General features: G+C 46.6%; 1 protein-coding gene across 1 annotated transcript in view; it reads right to left on the bottom strand.

Annotated features, from left to right (window-relative positions):
• The window catches only part of LOC142955197 (nuclear factor of activated T-cells, cytoplasmic 1-like), a 59161-nt gene that overhangs the window by 16871 nt on the left and 23278 nt on the right, over positions 1-19012 (bottom strand). Inside the window, exons 7-9 of the mRNA XM_076096643.1 lie at positions 13583-13638; positions 11453-11585; positions 4507-5133 (exon numbers count right to left, since the gene is read on the bottom strand). Coding sequence (XP_075952758.1) covers positions 4507-5133; positions 11453-11585; positions 13583-13638 — 816 coding nt within the window. The remainder of the gene's footprint in view (positions 1-4506; positions 5134-11452; positions 11586-13582; positions 13639-19012) is intronic.

The following is a 19012-nucleotide window of genomic DNA, read 5'->3' as shown; positions in this document are numbered from 1 at the left end:
TTTTATCAGCGAATTGATCAATTATTATCATCCACAACCTCGTATACAACCAGGTCAACAAATATCTTCACGTTCACCCCTTCAAGTATTTGGTGAGCTCTGTAATACCAGCATAGCAGCTCTATTTGCACAGTATAAGTAATGGTTTTGGATCTTAATGAGAATAAATTGAATCAAATCTATTGCTGATCCCAAAAGTCTAGTTGTTGATCCATTGCTTCGGTGGTCAATGACTCTTAAAACACAATCCTAGAGTGCAGCCGAGCTATTCCTTTTTTCCTACGACTATAAAATCGGCAAAGCTCTAACTTCGGCTTAAACCTCACCGTGTTAAGAGCTACCAGGAAAGCAGGATCTCTAATGAGAACGCAAGCAATGACAACAAGAGTAAAAAAGCAACAGCAACACATCCTCTTTGTGGTCATAAATAATAAAAAAGCCATCACCCTTCTTCTTGCACCCGTCAATATCAATATGTCTAGAAGGAGACTGTGTTCTTGGCATTGCACTTAACTACAAGACAGCCTTTCTCTCTGTGCACTATTAGCTTGAGATTGACCTGCTCCTAAAAGGCCAGAGGGGGGTCAGAGGTGGAGTGTTGTGAAAGCACCGGCGGTCAGCACTTCCACATCTACCTGACTCTATCAACGAAAAGAGACACACACACAAATACGTACTGTCTCAACATACAGGAGCAGCTCTGCGTTAGCGACACCCATTAGACACTTCAACCTCCACTTTAATGAACACCGCGCCCCCTGCCCCCCAAAATCCTCCTCCAATCCCAGAGCCAGCCTTGCGGCAAACTCCAATGTTAGAGACTCAGCATGTTTTCAGCGCGGTGCGGACGTGCTCTCAATCATCATTAGGGGTTTTTGCGGAGTCCTGGGGTCTGGGAAAATTGCCAGAATGTGTAAAAGTTTCCACGAGGAAAGCCTTGAGTTGCCTTCGGAGGCATCAGTGGTGGACGGAGATCCTCAGGAAGGTTAGAATGCCTTTTTTTATTTTATTTGTAAGTTGCCAGAGGGAGGGAAGGCAAGGAGGAAAGGAGAGCCGACAACAATTCTGTTTTCATTTTGAGAAAAACAAGCCTAGTAGAGTTTCAAATGCATCAACCTTGAATTGGGGAGGAAACAATCACAAGGAAAACTACCCTGAAACACGAGGCAATCAGAGCGCACATGTCAAATGTCAGAAAATCGACAGAGGCTGCGTTGCACCCTGTGTTTTTCTTATTTTGGGGAATAAGGGCCCTCTGTTTCCCGGAGAGGCAGCTGGTAGAAATCTGGCCCTCTGATTAGCACTAGCTCATTTGCTGTCTGCTGCGTTCAGCTGCACTTCATGATATCACCCATCGCAGCGGCAGCTAATGAGACAGGACACACGGCAGCAGCCTCACAGGACCAAACAGCCAGCGCACTACGTCTGCTCTACACACACACACACACACATCTGCAGCAAAACACCTATAAACACCAGGAATAGAGCGCCTAGTGAAGGGTTTCGCAACAAGTGATGTGGGGAACTTACCAAAATAGCTTGTGTAAAAAAAAGAAGAAAAAAGCCACGTTTAATATCAAAGGTGTCCATGCGTGTTCGCGTGGGTATATGTGGACGGACATGTGTGCCAGTGGTTGTTTGAGACAAGAGGGGGGTATGATGTCACCAGGAGTGCTCTTTCAGACGTGTGACAAAGCCTGTCGTCACTTTAGCAAATTTATTTTGGGCCTAATTAGTACGGCTAACACGGCAAACTCAAATGCGGCAGACCGTGTTTTTCATAAATTCTATTTTTGTGCGCACTGATGTCATTTGACTGGCATTTTGCTCACAGTCATGTGCCTTGTAAAGTACAGATAGTGGGCTGTGAGCAAGCACGAAACATCTGAAAGCTTGGGTTTTATTTGAGTCCCACCGCGCGTTGTTTACGACGGTGAGTCAACGACGGTGAGTCAACAACGCAACCATGCAGAGTCTTCCAGGAGCGCTGGGTGTTTCATCCTCAACCCCATATACTCTGAACCCCGCTGACCTGCTGCTTTATGAGAAGTGAGACTGAAACAGGTGAGAGCCAACAAGCCACCGAGTGAAAACAACTTCTCCCACGTCGATCTGACTGCCAACTGGATTCTTCCCATAAAATCTTACTGCAGACGCCCTGAATCGTTGCCTCGTGTCTTGCACTATAGCTAGTAAGCTTCTATCGCAGCAGAGGGAAGAGTTTAGCAGATTACAATGGAGACTGCGTACGGCAGTCAGGGGGGTTTACATCCCAGACTCCCTCCGCATGCTAACCAAGCTCCTCGCGGTACAGTAGCTCACCGTTGATAAGTTGAGTGATTTCTCAGGGGCTGCGTAAAATCTGGGCCTGGCCAGAGAGACACATTTCCTCTGGCTGATGAGAGCCGGAGGCCTCGGCGTTCGAGCGTGGGAGGCGCTCTGCTCTTGGGGAAGATCAAGTGTGCTCCCGCAGACTCCAAATCACCGGCCCCCAATTGCTGGAGAGGAACGCTGCTCTACATTGCTGGCGTTAAATCACCGCCGCTGTGGTGAGGTCACCCCCCCCACCCCCCACCCCACCTCCCCCCTATAATGGAGTGCTCGGCTCGCTAACGTACGGTGGTAATGCGTGCGGACGTGGAGCGGGACGCCCTGCGAGCTGCCTTCCGATCTTATTTATTTTAGCTTAGGGCTCATTTGGGGGGTTTAGGATAGGCCCGGGCCCGGGAGCGGTAGATGCTTTTGGAGTATGCTGTTACCACCGCACACTTACAGGGACTCAGCGAGCTCACCACAGACGCTTGCGCAGACGTTAGGTGATGCAAAACGGCAGCGCACTGAGGTTTTTCAAAGGGGCTGCTTCACTGTCCTTGGGTCAATCAATACGCATTCCTGCACGTCCCTAATGCAACTGTAATCACTGGCTGAATACATTTGGCCACCGGGTTGGAGAGCGAGGGAGCCTGCTAAAGTGACAGTGGATGGAGTAGTCGGGAAGAGAAACAAGATTACATGATTTCACCTTAGCACTGCTATGTACATTCGGTGTGTCTTCGTACTGTTGGTGTAAAAGGACCCCTTTCCAACCTTATTACAAAATGCTAAATAAAGCTACAGTTTCACTTCATCCAATTAAAGCTGAAATGAAAGCTCCTGCCTGCCACAACAATTGAAAACAGCCAGAATTTCAAATGAGCAGTTTTGCTTCAAAGTAGATTTCCAGAGCAGTGCCATGAACTCAAGAAAATGAGGCAAGAGAAAAGGAAGAGGAGGAAAAGCGGGAGAGAGAAAAGAAACAAAAGTTGGAAATCAGTTCATAGAGCTGATAACAGACAGACACCCCCCCCCCCCCCCCCCCCCCCCCCACCCCCCCTCCCCTGTCTCTGTGTTGTCTGTTTATGAGGTGAGGACTAATGGGACTCATCAGGACTGACAGATATGCTGACAACTGCATTTCAACTCAATTACAGTTCCACAGCAAAACTCCCCTGGTCCCCTCGTTCCTATCGCCCCTCTACTTCCAGAGCTGTTGATTGAAGTGTGCACACACACACACTCACACACACACACTTTACGTCAGTTTTCTGAACAAAAGGTCCACAGGAAGGGTGATATTCCTGAGTTCAATGCGGATCTGTCTCCCCGCCACCTCTATAAGGACAAACTGGCACAATGCCATTGATGTACTCTTATGAATCTATGTCAAAACAACAAGTGGAGCCTCTGCTAACACAGATAACAGGTTGGCGAACTGAGAGACATCATGTGAGATGGACTCAGGAGGCAATAAACTCGACCATATGGTCTCTTGGGTGTGACTGGTTTCATTGCCAGAGGGAGAGCAGTGACCCCACAGCCTCCCCTGATGACGACAGCCGTATGGTGTCGACTCCACGGGGAAAAAGACAGGAAAACAAAGCCACTGCCTTCCGCCTCCCAGCATCCCTCCCAGAGAGATGATGGGGAGGGGGGAGGGGGGGAATGGCTCGGTTCAGGAAACCCCTACCCATTGTTTTGCTTCCTTCATTAGTCGTTGTGTCAACAGTTTGGTTCGCTACGCGTGTGCCACTGTTTTAGTTCTGCTGCAACCCGATTGACCTCACTGCTCTCATGTTTTGACAGATTGTTTCAAAATCCCATCATGGCAATTTAGCGTTTTACAGCGAAGCAGCCACTTGGACAACATAAGCCGGACCGCACGTTTCACCAAAAGCAAATAAATCTGCTGCGGTCTAAAATTAAACAAATGTGACGTAAATCTGCTGCCAGAATTCCATCAGGAAATACTGAGGGGTGCAGCAGGGCGCGGGCATGTGTGGGGGCTTGCAGATAAGCAAGAGGTGTTAAATAAATGCAATGTCCTACGTAAACAGCCATCTTTTTATGGCATGGACAGAGAGCTAAAAAAGAGAAGCTTTCGTGTTGAAAAACAAAATGCCTCCCATTAGTCAAATTGTTATCAAATGGAAACTTGCAGACAACGTCACCTTGTTTGTCTTAACTCACCATCATCTAGGTACATCTGGTCCAGTTCCTGGGGCTCCCGTTTGACGGTGATGGCCATCGAAGGGGGGCTGGCATCTTCGGGTAACAGGCTGGGTGAGCTCCCTCCGGCCTGGGCATGCCCGGGGCTGTAGGCCTGAACGAACGGGCTTTCCGCAGTCCCCCCAGGAGTGGAGGGGTGGGATGCCGGGGAGGATGAGGGACTGCTGTTGGCATAGATAGCATGGTAACCATGGGGCCCTGGGCTGTTGAGGTGGATGGGGCTGCCTTGGGAATGAAGCATCCCTAGGGGAGAGTTGTGGTCTGGCGACGCTGGGTGGGCGAGGTTAGGGTGGACAGGGGTCTCCTGGATGGGGGGCACCCCATGGCCTGGCGGTGCCGCATGGGTGGGGCTGTATGCCACGGGGGACAGGTCATGCAGGGTGGGGCTGGAGCTGGGGGACGACGATGGCATGGCAGCATGGCGAGGCGGGCAGGGAGGGTAGCCACCAACCAGGCAGGCATCATGGTCGGCTACAGGCATGACGGGAGTGAGCCTGGGCCGGCTGTAATAGGGCTTTGAATGCATGGGCAGTCTCGCAATCCCCAGAGAATCATATTCATCATTGGGTTCTGTCTTTATTATCGGCACTGGGGGGAAAAAAAGTAGAAAGAAAGGTGGAGATATTAAAAAAAACGTGCAGGGAATCGACGTGGCGCAATGAGTGCACGAGCGAGGCTGAGTAAAGCAGTGAGCAAGCACAGTTGTGGCCGCGATACCCTCCGTAATCCAAACAAACAACCACCAGTGGATATGGGCTCCGTGTCAACTTGGCTGAGCTCTCTAACAGAGGAACCCTCACGCCTCCCAAACCGCCACCCCTCTTTACCGCATCATGAAAAAAAAAAGAAAAGCAAAAGAACAGGGGGGAAAGAAAAATGGATGAGTCATCAGTGTGGAAAGCCACAGCTGGCTCTAATAATGAATACGACCTATTTTCTTTGGACTCTCCTCCAGCTCTGATATCCAATAAAAGACTACTTTAAAGCAATGGGCTGCTGCTGCTGTTGCTGCTGCTGCTCAAGGAGCCCAGGACCCCAAGGTTTCCTCCACACTCTAGAAGTAATTGTTTCTCTCAGGACCAAAAGATAGAGGGAGAGGGTGAACAAAAAAAGGAGATGATTTGATTTTGATCAGGCCGCCTGAGCTCCTTAAGAGGCTGTGGAGCTGCGCCTGTGGTTTCAGGAGCTTCAGGCCCCGGCTAATGGAGGAGAGTGCAGTGGCCCCACTTGATCATCCTGCCTCCGCTCTTCTAATTTCTAATCCAGCGCAGATCGTCTGCACGGTTTCCTGATTGCTTCTGACGGACAGGTATCACATGCTTCCTGTTCGCTGTCAAGAGCAGTTATCGAAAACAACTTTCTATTAATTGAGAAATTTCAGAACGGAACCATACGGCCTGGGTTGGGAGATGTAGCGAGGGATCCGCATTAACAAGCTCGCTGCTGAGTTATTATATAAGTACATGTGCACACACTGTGCCAGCGCTAAGCTAATAGCGCAGTGTTAAGACACCCAGATGCATAGCAAAGGCCTCTGAGTCACAATGGGCACACTGTTTCTATTACACATTGTTAAAACGCGTTAATGGGTGTGGAGAGCGTTTGATGCCAACCATTAAGAGTTTTTGGTTCCAAGTGACATTTACTCAAAGGCATGCAGATGTCAATATGAATAGATGACTGTCTAAACTGTGTGTTTGCGTTCGTACGTGATAGAACCTTTGAGCAACAGCCAACAACAAAGTGTGCATATGAAATGACCAGTGTGAAGTGTTTCCTATGAAAAGCTGTTTTTTTTGTGGGAGTTGGATTTGAAATGACATTAATCACACTCGCAGCCTTTGAGATTGCCGAGATGCGTTGCGGTGATAACGCAGCAGGGAGCACATTTACGTCAGCCCTGTCTGCTTTCAGAGACCGGGGACCGGGGACCGGGCCCGGCGTCTGGGGGAGCGTCGTAAGGCGAGTCCCATGATGCGCGGGCCTCCTCTCCAACAGCCTGGGGGAGTAACAGGCACGTCACATGGCTCAAACTACATCCACAGCCTCAGTGATTCTCTGCCTCTTCCATGCCTTCAGTGTGAATGGATGGCACAGTGCCATGGAGTCAGGATGTGTGATGCCAGAGTTGCATCAGCTGAATGACTTGCAGCAGCTACATGAGTGAAAATAGTGTCACATTTTCTAAGAACGTCATGGTTACCAGTCCTCGTGGTTAATGATGATTTACACCAATAGGAAAAAAAGGGATGAAAGAGGCAGATCGCCTAGCGTTGGTGTCTGGAGCTCACTCTGGATGCCCTTCTTAAGATTAAATAAATCTGATACCGCGTCACAAGATGTCCTGCCTTTGACCAAAACCAGCAAGAGAATTTAATTGAGGGGAATCAGCAGTATCTCAGAAGGGATGGGATGCTGTTGACCTTTGCAGCCCCACTTTGTAATCCGGTTAGAGTGTATTTTTTAAAGAGCAGTTTGGTTTATTGCAGCTTAAAGTTTTCATTTCCAGCGAGGTAATTTGTCAACATTATTTTCCTGTATGCCCTCTGACTATGAGCAAGACTGGCGAAACAGGAAATCAAATCACGTTGGACTAATGGCACTTCTTTTAACTTTTAAACTACCCCCCCATCGAGATTCTCCCTCCTCTGCCACAGATATAAACAGAGGTCTCCACCCAGCTCCATCCATCTGTGTGTCTCCTTTCCACTTTGTACGAGAGCTGAGAAAACAGATTCACCAGGCTAGTCCCAACTTCAGCTGGCTTCTATTTCCTCCCAACCTGTGGGTTATGGCCCACAGACAGTTGATGTTCTGCACATGGTTTTCTCTCCATCTCTGGCAGTTTCCCTCCCCTGTCTGCTCATATTAAACTGATCAAGCCTGATCTGGGTATTTTATTGAGCACTCGTTTCCTCTCAAAGGGAATGGGAATCGGGACATAGACGTGTGCATCACTGTATTCGATTAGGAAGGACCAGCAAACAGAGCTTGTGTGGACACCCTCTCTACTTGCCGCCATCGAGCAAGAGGCGATTATGGGATGCATAAGGTAATGATTGTCATTTCCGACCGCTTGTTGGTTGGGATATGACAATGTCAGAGAACTGCGCAAAACAATTATATAAATCAAGGATTGTCGTGTTGCAGAAATGCTGAACTCATCTTGTTCTAACGCCGTGAATCTGCAGTGACATTTAATGGAGCAGGTGGTAGTTCATTAACTCAAGAGGTACCTGGTGCACTATGCCCCACTGTGTAGGCAATCTGGTCACCCTGTCTACTGTTGGCCTTAGTCTGCTGTAGGTGTGTCTGACAAAGCACAAAGCCGTGGACAAGACAGAAACAGTTCAGCCTTTGTCCAGTTTTCGGGGGGAAAAACATGACTGTGCAAATATTTCCAAAAAAAGAACAATGTGTGGTTCATTAACTTTTCCTGTATGTGTCATAGAACATGTTTCTGACGTCCCCCCCCCCCCCCCCCCTTCCAGCTTCCAACCACAAACCAATGCAGCGGAGGGAGTCTGCACCCGTTTGCGTTAAGAATAGAACTCGATCTTACAGAGGAATCTCCAAACGGCCTGTAAAAATAAAGGGGTTCCGAGAAGTTCTTCGCTCAAGCTTTCGGTCACTGCCAGGACTTTTTTTTTTTTTTTTTGCCGTTTCTTGTTTAATGTGGTTGGTGAAAAACAGTTTTTCTTATTCGAAGAGCGACACGTCTCTACTCACGCAATAACGATTGGAAGGGAGCTTGGAAAAGAGGGGCTCATTCCTGGAGCCAGACAAGGTGTTCCGTATGTTCATCTCCGCATCACAGAAAGGCAAACGGTCTTAATCAGCAACAAATGTCTTCTCGATCCATCTGCTGAAGGCAGCTTTGCCTCATGTTCAGTAACTTGTGAGCAGCAAAACATTTCTCTTGATTGGCTTTTCATGTTTTTATGTATTTTACTTAAATAAATTCATCAGGATTAAACAATTTTTATTAAACTTTCTAACGGCCAGGGTCTTTAATTCTCTGAAGCCCAACTGAAGGGCATAAAGACACCATGTGCTCTCTGACATACTGTACAGTGCTAAAGACACATTTCAAAGAAGCTGTTTCTGACTGGCTCAAATCATACCCCAATGGCAATGCATCAACAGGTCAACAGCACCCCTCTACTCATATCACTGAGCCGTATCTTTGTCTATCAGCTAGAGTGAAGAGCGGCCATGACCCCACTACAGACTGCATCTGATAATATGTTATCATTTCACGTTTTGGAGGCAGGGCGAGGTCGACAGAATATGAGGATCTGCTTACATGTGTGAAACAAAACAGTCTCTATCGAAGTAATATTCTCGATTGAGATGAGCGGAACGCACGGCATAGTGAAAGTCGGCATTGGTGTTTAGCCACAATAGGTGCCAACCGCATTTGCATGAAAGAACAACAAGATGCTCACATGACCTGAATGGAAAATAAAGGTGGTTTTCACTAGCATCTGTGTCCCGGAGTGTTTGCTTCATCCTTCCGCTGTTTCAAACAAGTCAGGCTATTTAAAGGTTTGGCTTTGCCTTTTTATAGATGAGCAGACACCCGAGTGTGAAAGAAATGTTCTCTCTAAACAACGTCAGTGACCACAACTGTGCTTGAAGTGGGCCGGAAGAGTCTTTTCATACGAGCGAGCAAAAAAGAAAAAAAAGTGTTGACAACGGTGTGTGTGTGTGTGTGTGAGAGTCCTCCTCCCCAGCCCACCCCGAGTACCTGGCCACAGTGTTGGTTGTTTCTCTCAGTGATGACACACATACATACACACACACACACACGTGCACACACACACTGAAATCTTCAAAAGCAAACAGCTTCACTAGGATTTCCTCATTCTTTGTTGCTGTATTGAAACCCTCTGTGGCAATTCATCATTGCCACAGAGGGTCTGCTTACACTCATTATAACCTTTGTACAGAATTCTTTGTGAATGCTTTTCAATGGGAGAGCACTGATTAGTCACTATGCCGGTATCATAACGAGGAAAATACATTTTTGCCATCGTATCAGTATTTCTATCTACATTTATAATTACAACTATTGTTCTCAAACCCCCTTAAAATCTCATTGACAATGTATAGCCAGTGTCAATGCTAATGCAAGTTGCAACTCGCGACTCCGCCGGCTGTGATGTTACTCCACCAGAGAAATTATGGTTTTTTTTGTGTCGCCTGCAGAGGTTTTCTCAATGAAATGAGATTACTTCTGCACCCAGAGCAGCTCTGCCTCAGCTGCTATCCAGCACAGTTCCAATATTACACTCTAGATTCCCTCTTTGACTGAAATACTGAATATTTGTTTTTAGAAATGTTGTATATTTTATTGTGTGCTTTCAAGCGAGTGGTAAATCTTAAAATAGACCTCAATAGCTTGTGATCCGTGGCCTCTTTGGCTGTAACAGTTGTGAGTTAATTATGCTCCTTTGCGAAGACACTGGCCCTGCTTGTGTGGTCCGCACTGTACTTGCGGTTAACTGGCAACAAAAGAGAGAACACAACAAGTCATCTTTTAATTAGAGCTGTGTTTATGCTCAGGGAAATGACTTAGAGATGCGTAGTGGAGGCTGATAAGCCTCTACATCTCCGCCCTTCTCTCTCCCTCTCCTCCCCGTGGAAATACAGTTTGTGAAATGGATCTGCTATATAAGGACACTGTTCGTCAGCCCTACGCTGGTCCAGTTACCCACGATGAACTCGTTCGTCATATATTCAGGCATTTCCAAATAGGGCCTTGCTTGACTTTCGCTCACAGCCTCGTCCAAAATCCCAAACACTTATCTCCTGTGGCCATAAATACATCTGCTGATAATCTAAATGTCTCATCGTATTAACTTAATAAGCAATGCATGCTCTCCCAGCAGCATTAGACCCATTAGACGACTGATCAATGAATACAAGGTAACATTGTTTTTGATCTAATGGACTTTCGCTGGTTATCACGCGTAGGATGCAGGTCTCATAAAGGTAAGGTTGCTGGTTGGAATTCCTAAACTAGCTGGGACTATGTGGGGAAACCAGCCATTGATCAGGTGCCAGAATAGTTGTTTCGTACTCTACGAAAGACCCAAAAGCCCGACTGCTTCAGTGAAGCTGCTCAAAGGACTTTGCCACTATAAACGGGAGGCGTTGTTACGCTGAAAGAAGAGCAAGCATGCTTAGTCAACTTTCTCTGAACACATAAAGATAAAATAACAGTATTCCAGTCGGAATGGTTGAAAGTGATACCAAAGCTGATAGTTCACCTGCGCCCATTGTGAAAAGTCAACAGCTCGCAATGCAATTTTGAGGCTGAACTCTTCTCTAAACTCTCAGCGATACATTCTTCAAATTCCAATGTGAAAGCCATCTATAAACACTGAGGCCAGGGACACATGATAAACACAGAGAGAGGTATTTCTAGGGTTTTCAGGTTGCTACATGAATGACAGGGCAAAGCACTGCCTGGTAGATGCACTTGTGTGTGTGTGTGTGTGTGTGTGCACGCATGGGTGTGAAAGTCAGGTCGCCGGGGGGATTGACTTCTCTTCATCAACAGCGCTCGGAGGCTCTGTCACTCAGCAGGTACACCTCATCGCTGGGGAACGCCGTCTCCCTCCAGAGTAAACACACCTCACATCTTCTGCTCTCACTCGCAGGCTACGGGCCGAGCGGTGCCAGGTGTAAATGTCGAAAACGCCGACCAACAAAAAAACGGCCGCAAATTTCGCACGGCATGTTGACGGCCGCGAGAAAACTACAGTGGACGGATGTCAAGACCTGGACAAATACTCTATGTGACGAACGCGGAGCGTGCAGCTTGTGAAAAGCGTACATGTCTGTCAGTGATTTTTTTTAAAAAGGAAAGGAAAAGAAAAGAAATATCTATGATGATTACCGTTAGGAGGCAGGTAGGTGAAGCGCTGGTACTGGCTCCTCTTCCTTTTGCCGTTGCAGACGTAGAAGTTAACCTGTACCGGGCTGGATATTCTCTGGTTCCTGTACGGCGGGATCTCCACAACAAGAGTACTCTAAAATACAAAGAGACACCGTAAGATATTTCAACTTTATGAGATAAGACAGCTGCCGATAGCATAGAAAAATAACAGTGCCTTCATTAGTTGTATTTACACATCAGATTTCACTCTCCAACTCTCAGTTTGTAGTCCAGCTTCCTGCAGCCTATTAATCAACGGCTATGTTTATTTTACTTCATTTAGGGTACTGCTTCAAAGAGGCCGGACTGGGAACTGATCTAAATGAGCTCGTCTGGACTGTGTAGACGCAGCAGTAGACCCCCATGAGGTTGGTCCAGTGCCCGTGTTTGTCTCCGAGGAAAACCCCAGGGCTTGGCTTTGTACAGCATGAGAGGAGAGAGGTAGCCGGCTTATTTGTTTGCACAGCCATGCCTCCCTGCGGAGAGGCTCGCCTGTCCCCCTCCCCCTAGGCCAGAACTCGGCAAGTCTGGACGGATGTGAACTTTCGACTGCTGTCTTGATGACAGGGGAACATGGAGGGAATTTGCCAGAGTTTTTGTGTCTAATTCCTGGGATGGCTGTCACTCTCACTGAGGTCCAAACAGGCTAGAGTGACAGGAAGCAGGTTTTTGTAGGTCATCGCTGTGGATGGAGGGAGCTGTGGGGGGGGGTGAGGGAACTTGCGGCCTACGCCCCCGTCTGCTCTCCAGATGACGACAAAGAAAACATGCAGGTGGCTGATTGAGTGTCTCCAGTGCGTGCATGTGTGTGCGTGCGCACATGGCTTTTCCCTCTCCATCCTAACCAATGAAAGTTAGCACGCTCTGGATGGCAATAAAAACACTGTCGGGCAGGCAGTCTGGAGCACTTTAGGGTAGTCTGGTGGCAACTGACATAAGAGGAAGGCCAGAGCCCTCTTGCCTTCCCTCCCCACTTGTTTGTTAGATCTACAAATAAACACGCATTTGTATTTGTCTTTCATCGAACCTCGCCTGCCCACACCGCCGCCGCCCCGGCCGGGCCTTGCACGCCCCGCTAATTTTTCCAGCATCTGGGACCCCAGCCATGGCACATCAGCAGCCCTACAGGCCAATTAGATAGCGGTCCATATTTACCCTCCTGACGCAACCAAGTAATTTACCTGAGTGAAATAGCAACAACAACAAGAAGAAAAAACACCCTCAAGTTGCAGCATTTAAATGCGTGTGGGTTATTTTAGACCCTGTGCGAGCGTAAATTGCCTCAGGTAGTTTACACAAATAAAGGGGGAGGTGTGTGTGTGTGGGGGGGGGGGGGGGGGGGGCAGCATGAGACGTCGCTGATGAAAGGCATCGGCAATGCAAAACATACTGTCATCACGCACAAGCAAACGCGTTTTTCGCAGATCTCGTACTCGCACTGCAGGCAGACCTAACGATCCTCAGTGAAGTCTTGATTAAATCCAGAGCACAACCGGGCTTTCTGTGGCACGTACAACAACATTCGCTTCGTTCCCTTTCACCCCGGTTTGTATTAACACAATCTGAATGTGTGGCTGAGCATCAGTAAAGCAACTGTACTGGTTTATTTTCTCATTACGGCTCTTATGAAAAGCAGCAGGTAAAAGCAGGGGTGTAATCCACTCTTGGCTGCATGATCCCAGCACAGACAGACAGACAGTTCAAGTCCAATTCACCACACCGCAGCACTTTGCTGTGAACTCAACGTCTGGCTATGTTGGGAGGACTGTGGCGTGCGTGCCTGTGTGTGTGTGTATGAGTACTTCTATTTTGTAATCCATGCGTGCGTGTGTTTTTGTGTGTTGGAGGCAAAAACAATATGACAGCCTCTGTTTACTCCGTTAGGGTATAGAGATTTTGTGAAAATTCCATTCAGGATTGCATGGGCTAATCATCGTATTCTATGTTGCAACTTGTAATGCCTTAACAAAGGTTACATCATTGCAGGGGACAGATGAGGAGGAGACAGAGAGGAAAATATAGAAATTGTCAAGGGAGGGTGGGACTGAAGACAGCGGGAGCATTTCCAATGAGTCTTTGAGGTGCACTTACATTTTTGACGGAGTCCTTGTCAACTTTGGCTTCTGTCTCCCACAGATGATGCCCATCTATTGGCAAAAGAATACAACACAACATTTAGTATGATGCTAAAAACAAGATAGACCTTAGATGGAGGGCGGCTATAATCTGCAGATGATACTGATTATCAATGAAGAGATGTGTGGTCTGGCGGTGGGTAAGGGGATTAGGATGGGTAGTGATGAAACAATTAGCTGATTATACAAGTCTTTGAAAATTGAAAACCTTTTTTTCACATTGATCCTATCTCACTATTTATAATTCATATTATTTTGAATATTTAATTCTTTATCAATTAATGTTTTGTCTACATTATGTCACTTTTTGTTATTGCCAGGGTATATCCTACAAATCAATCCAATTTGATCACAATAAAAATAAAAGAACATTGAAAACCTTTAGGTCTCAGAATTAAAAAATGCAAAACAAAACAAAGGGAAGATATAATTTTAGGTTTTGGAAAATTGTGATGGGAATTTGTCACTATTTAATCCAAAAACATCATGAAGTTAAGCACTAACTTCAGCCCAAGGTCAGATCTTGAACTGGGACCGCCCACTTTCTTATTCAGTTTTCATCTCTGTTGAATTTATCACTATTTCTGTCCCTTCATTAAATCCTTGATTAGATTCTTTCTATTCTCCCCCCTTATTTCTATTCTTAACTCTGCTCTAGAAAAAAAGAGTAAAGAACAGCAGCTTTTCTTTGTTCTCTTTCTTCTCATCTCTCTCGTCTTGTTGTGGTAAGGAGGTTCCCTTTGCTGCCATGCAATAAAAGGCCTGTGAGCTACTGCAGCTGTTGGAAGCCTGCAGAAGCTCAGCTCACATTCTTTGGGTTTTCTCCGTGATTTCATGCCACACCTTAGCGAACAGACTCTCGGGGCTCTGCTTGGGCAATCAGCACCGACCACAGTGTATTTTTGTTTTCTTACTTTTTTCAGAACCGATGACTCACTAGGGCTGTCAGAAATAGAGGTGACACAGAACAGTCTTTGTGTCAGTGGCACACCATGTGAGGCAATAGCATGGGCAACTGTGGCACCGCTACTGTAAGCTAGCAGCAGCCGTGACTTTAGGCTGCTGAAACGCTGTGCTTTGCTTCTGGGACAGGAAGCCATCAGATAAGATAATCAGAGTCAGTTTCCAAAGAACTGATAGCAGAAGTCCAGCATCTCTGGAAGATGTAAAATCCTTTGTTTTTTTTCTTTGCCCCCCCAAAGAATTATGTTTTTCACATCATGCAGCGAGTAAAAGAATAAAGGATCCCAGCCACGGGTGGTTTATTATTGGTGAGCTGTGGTAGTGGGTGCCGGTGCTCCGCTTTACTATTCAGAGGGTGTACATCAGCAGATATCTCTTTCCAAAATGGCCATATTAAAAGCCAAGGAAAGAGAAAAACAGACGGTGAACAGATCAGATAAGGCTTTTCTATTTGAACTCGGGGAAATCAGAGTTACATATGGAGAAATGGAATAGAAGCAGGGTCCTATAGGACTGCCGTGTGGCGCACCGAAATTACACTGTGTATTTGGCAGGTGATTGAGATGCTGAAAAGAATGAGGGGCGCACGTAACGCTGTGAAGAGGCTCAGAGTATGGAAGGGCAATCAGAGTGAGCACAGACAGGGAGAAGGTCAGAGAGACAGAGACAAACAGAGATGAGCGTTCCTCATGTTACATCTAGGGGAACCAAGAGGGAATCTCACCCGCCTCCGCTCTGGGAGACACTCCAAGAGGGAAACCTTAGACCACGACGTCAATCCTAACCTCCACTGGTAAACATGTTTTTCAAACTTTTCTTTCTCTTTCACTACCTTCTTCACGATCTTGTCTCTCACCTTTTACAGCTCCACGCCACTTCGTTCCTCCAAACTGTTCAACAATCTGCTCAGTCAGACTTCAGCAAATCTGAAACCGAGACGCGAATTGGGATGGGGCCACATGTTGCATACCTTTGCGAGTCAGAGAGCGTGCTGTAAGACTGATAACCGCAGAACTTTCCATTCACTGCTTCTTCCCTGCAACATCTGCAAAATGCTTCTGTTCCCGACAACACCTCCGCCTTCGCGCAGCAACCACCCACGCGCGCGCATCGCACACACGCAGCCACAGTATCCTCTACCTTTGTTCAGGCCTTTCGGCTTGAATGGTAAGAGTGGGAAGCACGTACAATAGAGGGTATAGGAGATTTGTCCGGAGAAGTCTTGCTATAATCCAGTGAAATTTAAAAATAGAAATGAATGGAAGCTCACAGACAAATAGACACTTGCTCGCGAAGGTAAACCAACCATCTGCCTTTTGCTCTACATGACTCACTTTTGCAAATGATATCCACAAAGACTAACACCTACAGAGACAACCAGGACAACACACTCATCATCAGGCAATTAGGCTACATGCAGGGTGAGGCGTCTTGGAGTCTTCTTCAATTCTTGACAACGCATAATGTTGTGTTCATGGTGTTAACACAGCAACAGTGTTGCTGCTATGGTAAATCTCACACAAACAAATCCTCTCATTTTGAGTATTTTCATGGACTTAACTTTGGTTAATGATAAAGATGTGTGTCCTCCATCTGGTGTCATCAAAAGGCAAACAACCGCTGCAGACACCAACTATATTTTTAGGAAAATCCTATTCCTTGGGTTTAACAAAGCCCAAAATAGTAGAGTAATAGCATCTCTGTCCTCACAATGACTTTGCATATTTTGGCTTTCCACAGGTGATTTCTTTTCTCCTAAAAAGTGTTGCGTAATGCACAAGAACTTCCACAGTCCAAAGAGAATATTTTTGAGGATGGAAAATATGATTCAGATTCTTAATTGCTGAGAATTTCTCATGAAACAACCCAGATGTATTTTGCAGCTACGGTAGCCTATGTCTCTTTTTCCAGAGCGATTTTCAGGAGTATTTTTCTGTCCTGTTTACATACATCAAGTTTATATTCCGCTTTAGTGCCGTTTTGCTGTTCCTACCCAAAAGTAAAATACTTAAGTAGTTTTACACATAGTTTCACATCAATTGGTTGTCCAATGAGGAGCAAACCTAAAAGGCCAAAAAGCCAAAAAGGGGTTCCCCCGTGACTGATCCCAGAGGTGCAGCTGCTTTCCCCTCTGATGCACCTGACCTCTGCCAATCTGAGGAGTGGTGAAACTGGAGAAAGGTGAGGCTGCTTCAAATTGAGAGGCTTCTGTATAAATCAAGACCTGACAGTAGATCCGTGATGGGTTTATAGTCAGAAAGTGAGTTATTCTTGGTGTAAAACAGGGAAAGCGTGAGCTGACTTGACCCGTGGGTGCAGGCTGAGGAGGACGGCGGCCAGTAGAGACAGATTTTTTTCCTTTTATCAAGGCTCCAGCTGTGTGGCATTGAGTCTGAAAAGGATCTAAAAACGGAGAATGATGGCTGGAACACCATCCAGACATTTACATTCGTATAGTATTTGTGTTCACATGGAAGCCATCATGGTTGGTTGCTCTCCATGGTGTGTTGCACAGTATATCAGAACCTAGGGAAGGGTCACTGCAAGACCCTTACTGACAGAGCCTTAAACTGACTGTATGGTGAGCGACGACATTCAGGTCATTAACATAGCAGTTAACAAATATGTAAAAATATAATAGAGTAATGTCTACCTGAGTGGGTAAGTCACTCTCCCTCTGTGTGGGCTGTTATTCTGAGCTTCTCTATGCTGTGTTTACATAGCCAGGCCGGCAGCGCATGTCTTTTAGTGCATGTGGCTACCTCATGGACGCCGCCGATGGCGTCTTTGTGGAAAGCGTAGCGCACGCCCTCCGGTTCTCAGGTAAACACTATTAGCCGTCAGCACTGTTGCAGTTGTTTGCAATGTTAGCCCTGTTAGCACGGTTAGCTGCTCTGAACTATTTGCAGACAAAATGCTTTTCCGGTCCATCCTCAGGTAAACACTGTTAGTTCTGTCGTTTGCCGTACTTTGTACTGTTAGCGCTTTTAGCACCGTTAACTATGAGCCGCCGGCTGGGGCGCCGCCATGTTGAGAGGCAATCAAAATGCTCTCGAATGCTCTTCCCTTCCAATACTGTATGTCATGGTTCGCTCTTTTGGGGTAGCGACCCATCCGTTCCTCTCAGGCACAGCAGTAGTTACTCGATGCTTTATGGCGGATGGCAAAGAGCATGAGAGGTTAAGTCCCTCCAGCTCTGTTAGAGGGCTCCTCTTGGAACTACAATTATTGCACATACTCATTGATTTTGGTGCAGTATATCATCCTAATTAGACAGGATACTGAAACTCACACTGCTCTAATCTCTAGCCTGAAGCAGGGGTGGAGGATGACCGTACACTGCCATAGTGGCAAAATATGAGCCAAGATTATGCAGGTTGTTCTAGCCTGAAGCCAAAGGGCAGTCTAGACATACCGCTAGAAGTACAATACATCGACCGATTAGTCTGGTGTTTAGACTTGTCTACTGTAGAAGTGTTCAACGAAGTATAAACAGTCTATGAATGAACTCGAACAGTACAGATCACAGACAGTGAGGTCTGCGTTCCTCGAATTAAAAAGGCATGAGGATCCAAATAGTTCAGCCCTTTTGCTGAGGAGTCTCCACATGACAAGGGAAATAGCCAAAGGGTATTGCTGTGGACTCTTCTGTCCTAATGTTACAGATTAAACTGTAGCTCAGACTTCTCTTGGTCCTGAAGCAGAGGTGAAGACCAGACTTCTCCCTGCTGCAGTCCAGGCATGTGTGTGGTGCTGCCGAGCTCTCGGCAACGCTCCAATCCGACCAGATGTAAAAACTATCGAGCTCACCAGGGAATTCCCTCACCTCCCCTCTGAGTCAGAGTGTAGGCTTTCCCCAGCCCTCCCTCCGTCTGTCTGTCTGTCTGTCTCTATTTTCCCTGCCTCTAGCACTCATTCCATCCATGGAAAGCAGGGCAAGCCAGAACGCACACTGCAATAGGTGCGCCAGGTATGTCCTCCAACTCCTGCGCCAAAAGAGCGGTTCGGCCAAACCGAAACACTGACACAACCTCAAGACATACATATAATAAAAAACCAAGCACGACGATGCAACAAAAAAAAAGATGGAAAGTTTCATAAACGCCCACATTGCGGCTACGTGGAGGGTACAACTCTCCACGGCAGAGAAAAAAAAGATAAGGCCTATTAAAAATACATGTCAACAATAATTACCATTGAAAATAATGTTTACATTACAGCAGAAAGAAAGATGTGGACTTGAGGTTCTTGAGTCTATCATTATCCAGCTACAGTCCGATTCATTTGCTCTCTCTATGTGTGGTCTGTGATGAACAAAAAAACTAGGAAGAGCAGTTAAATTGATTCATCCATTGAAGGAACAAATAAAGTTTATTCACTGTATAAAAGTCACATGACCCTACTCCTGGCATTCGTTCACTAA

Source organism: Anarhichas minor, unplaced genomic scaffold (assembly GCF_050575085.1).
Source record: "Anarhichas minor isolate MPS153535 unplaced genomic scaffold, ASM5057508v1 ptg000022l, whole genome shotgun sequence".
NCBI classification, from domain to species: Eukaryota; Metazoa; Chordata; class Actinopteri; order Perciformes; family Anarhichadidae; genus Anarhichas; species Anarhichas minor.
The sequence above is the reverse complement of the archived record's forward strand: the minus strand, read 5'-3'. Positions and strand labels throughout refer to the sequence as shown.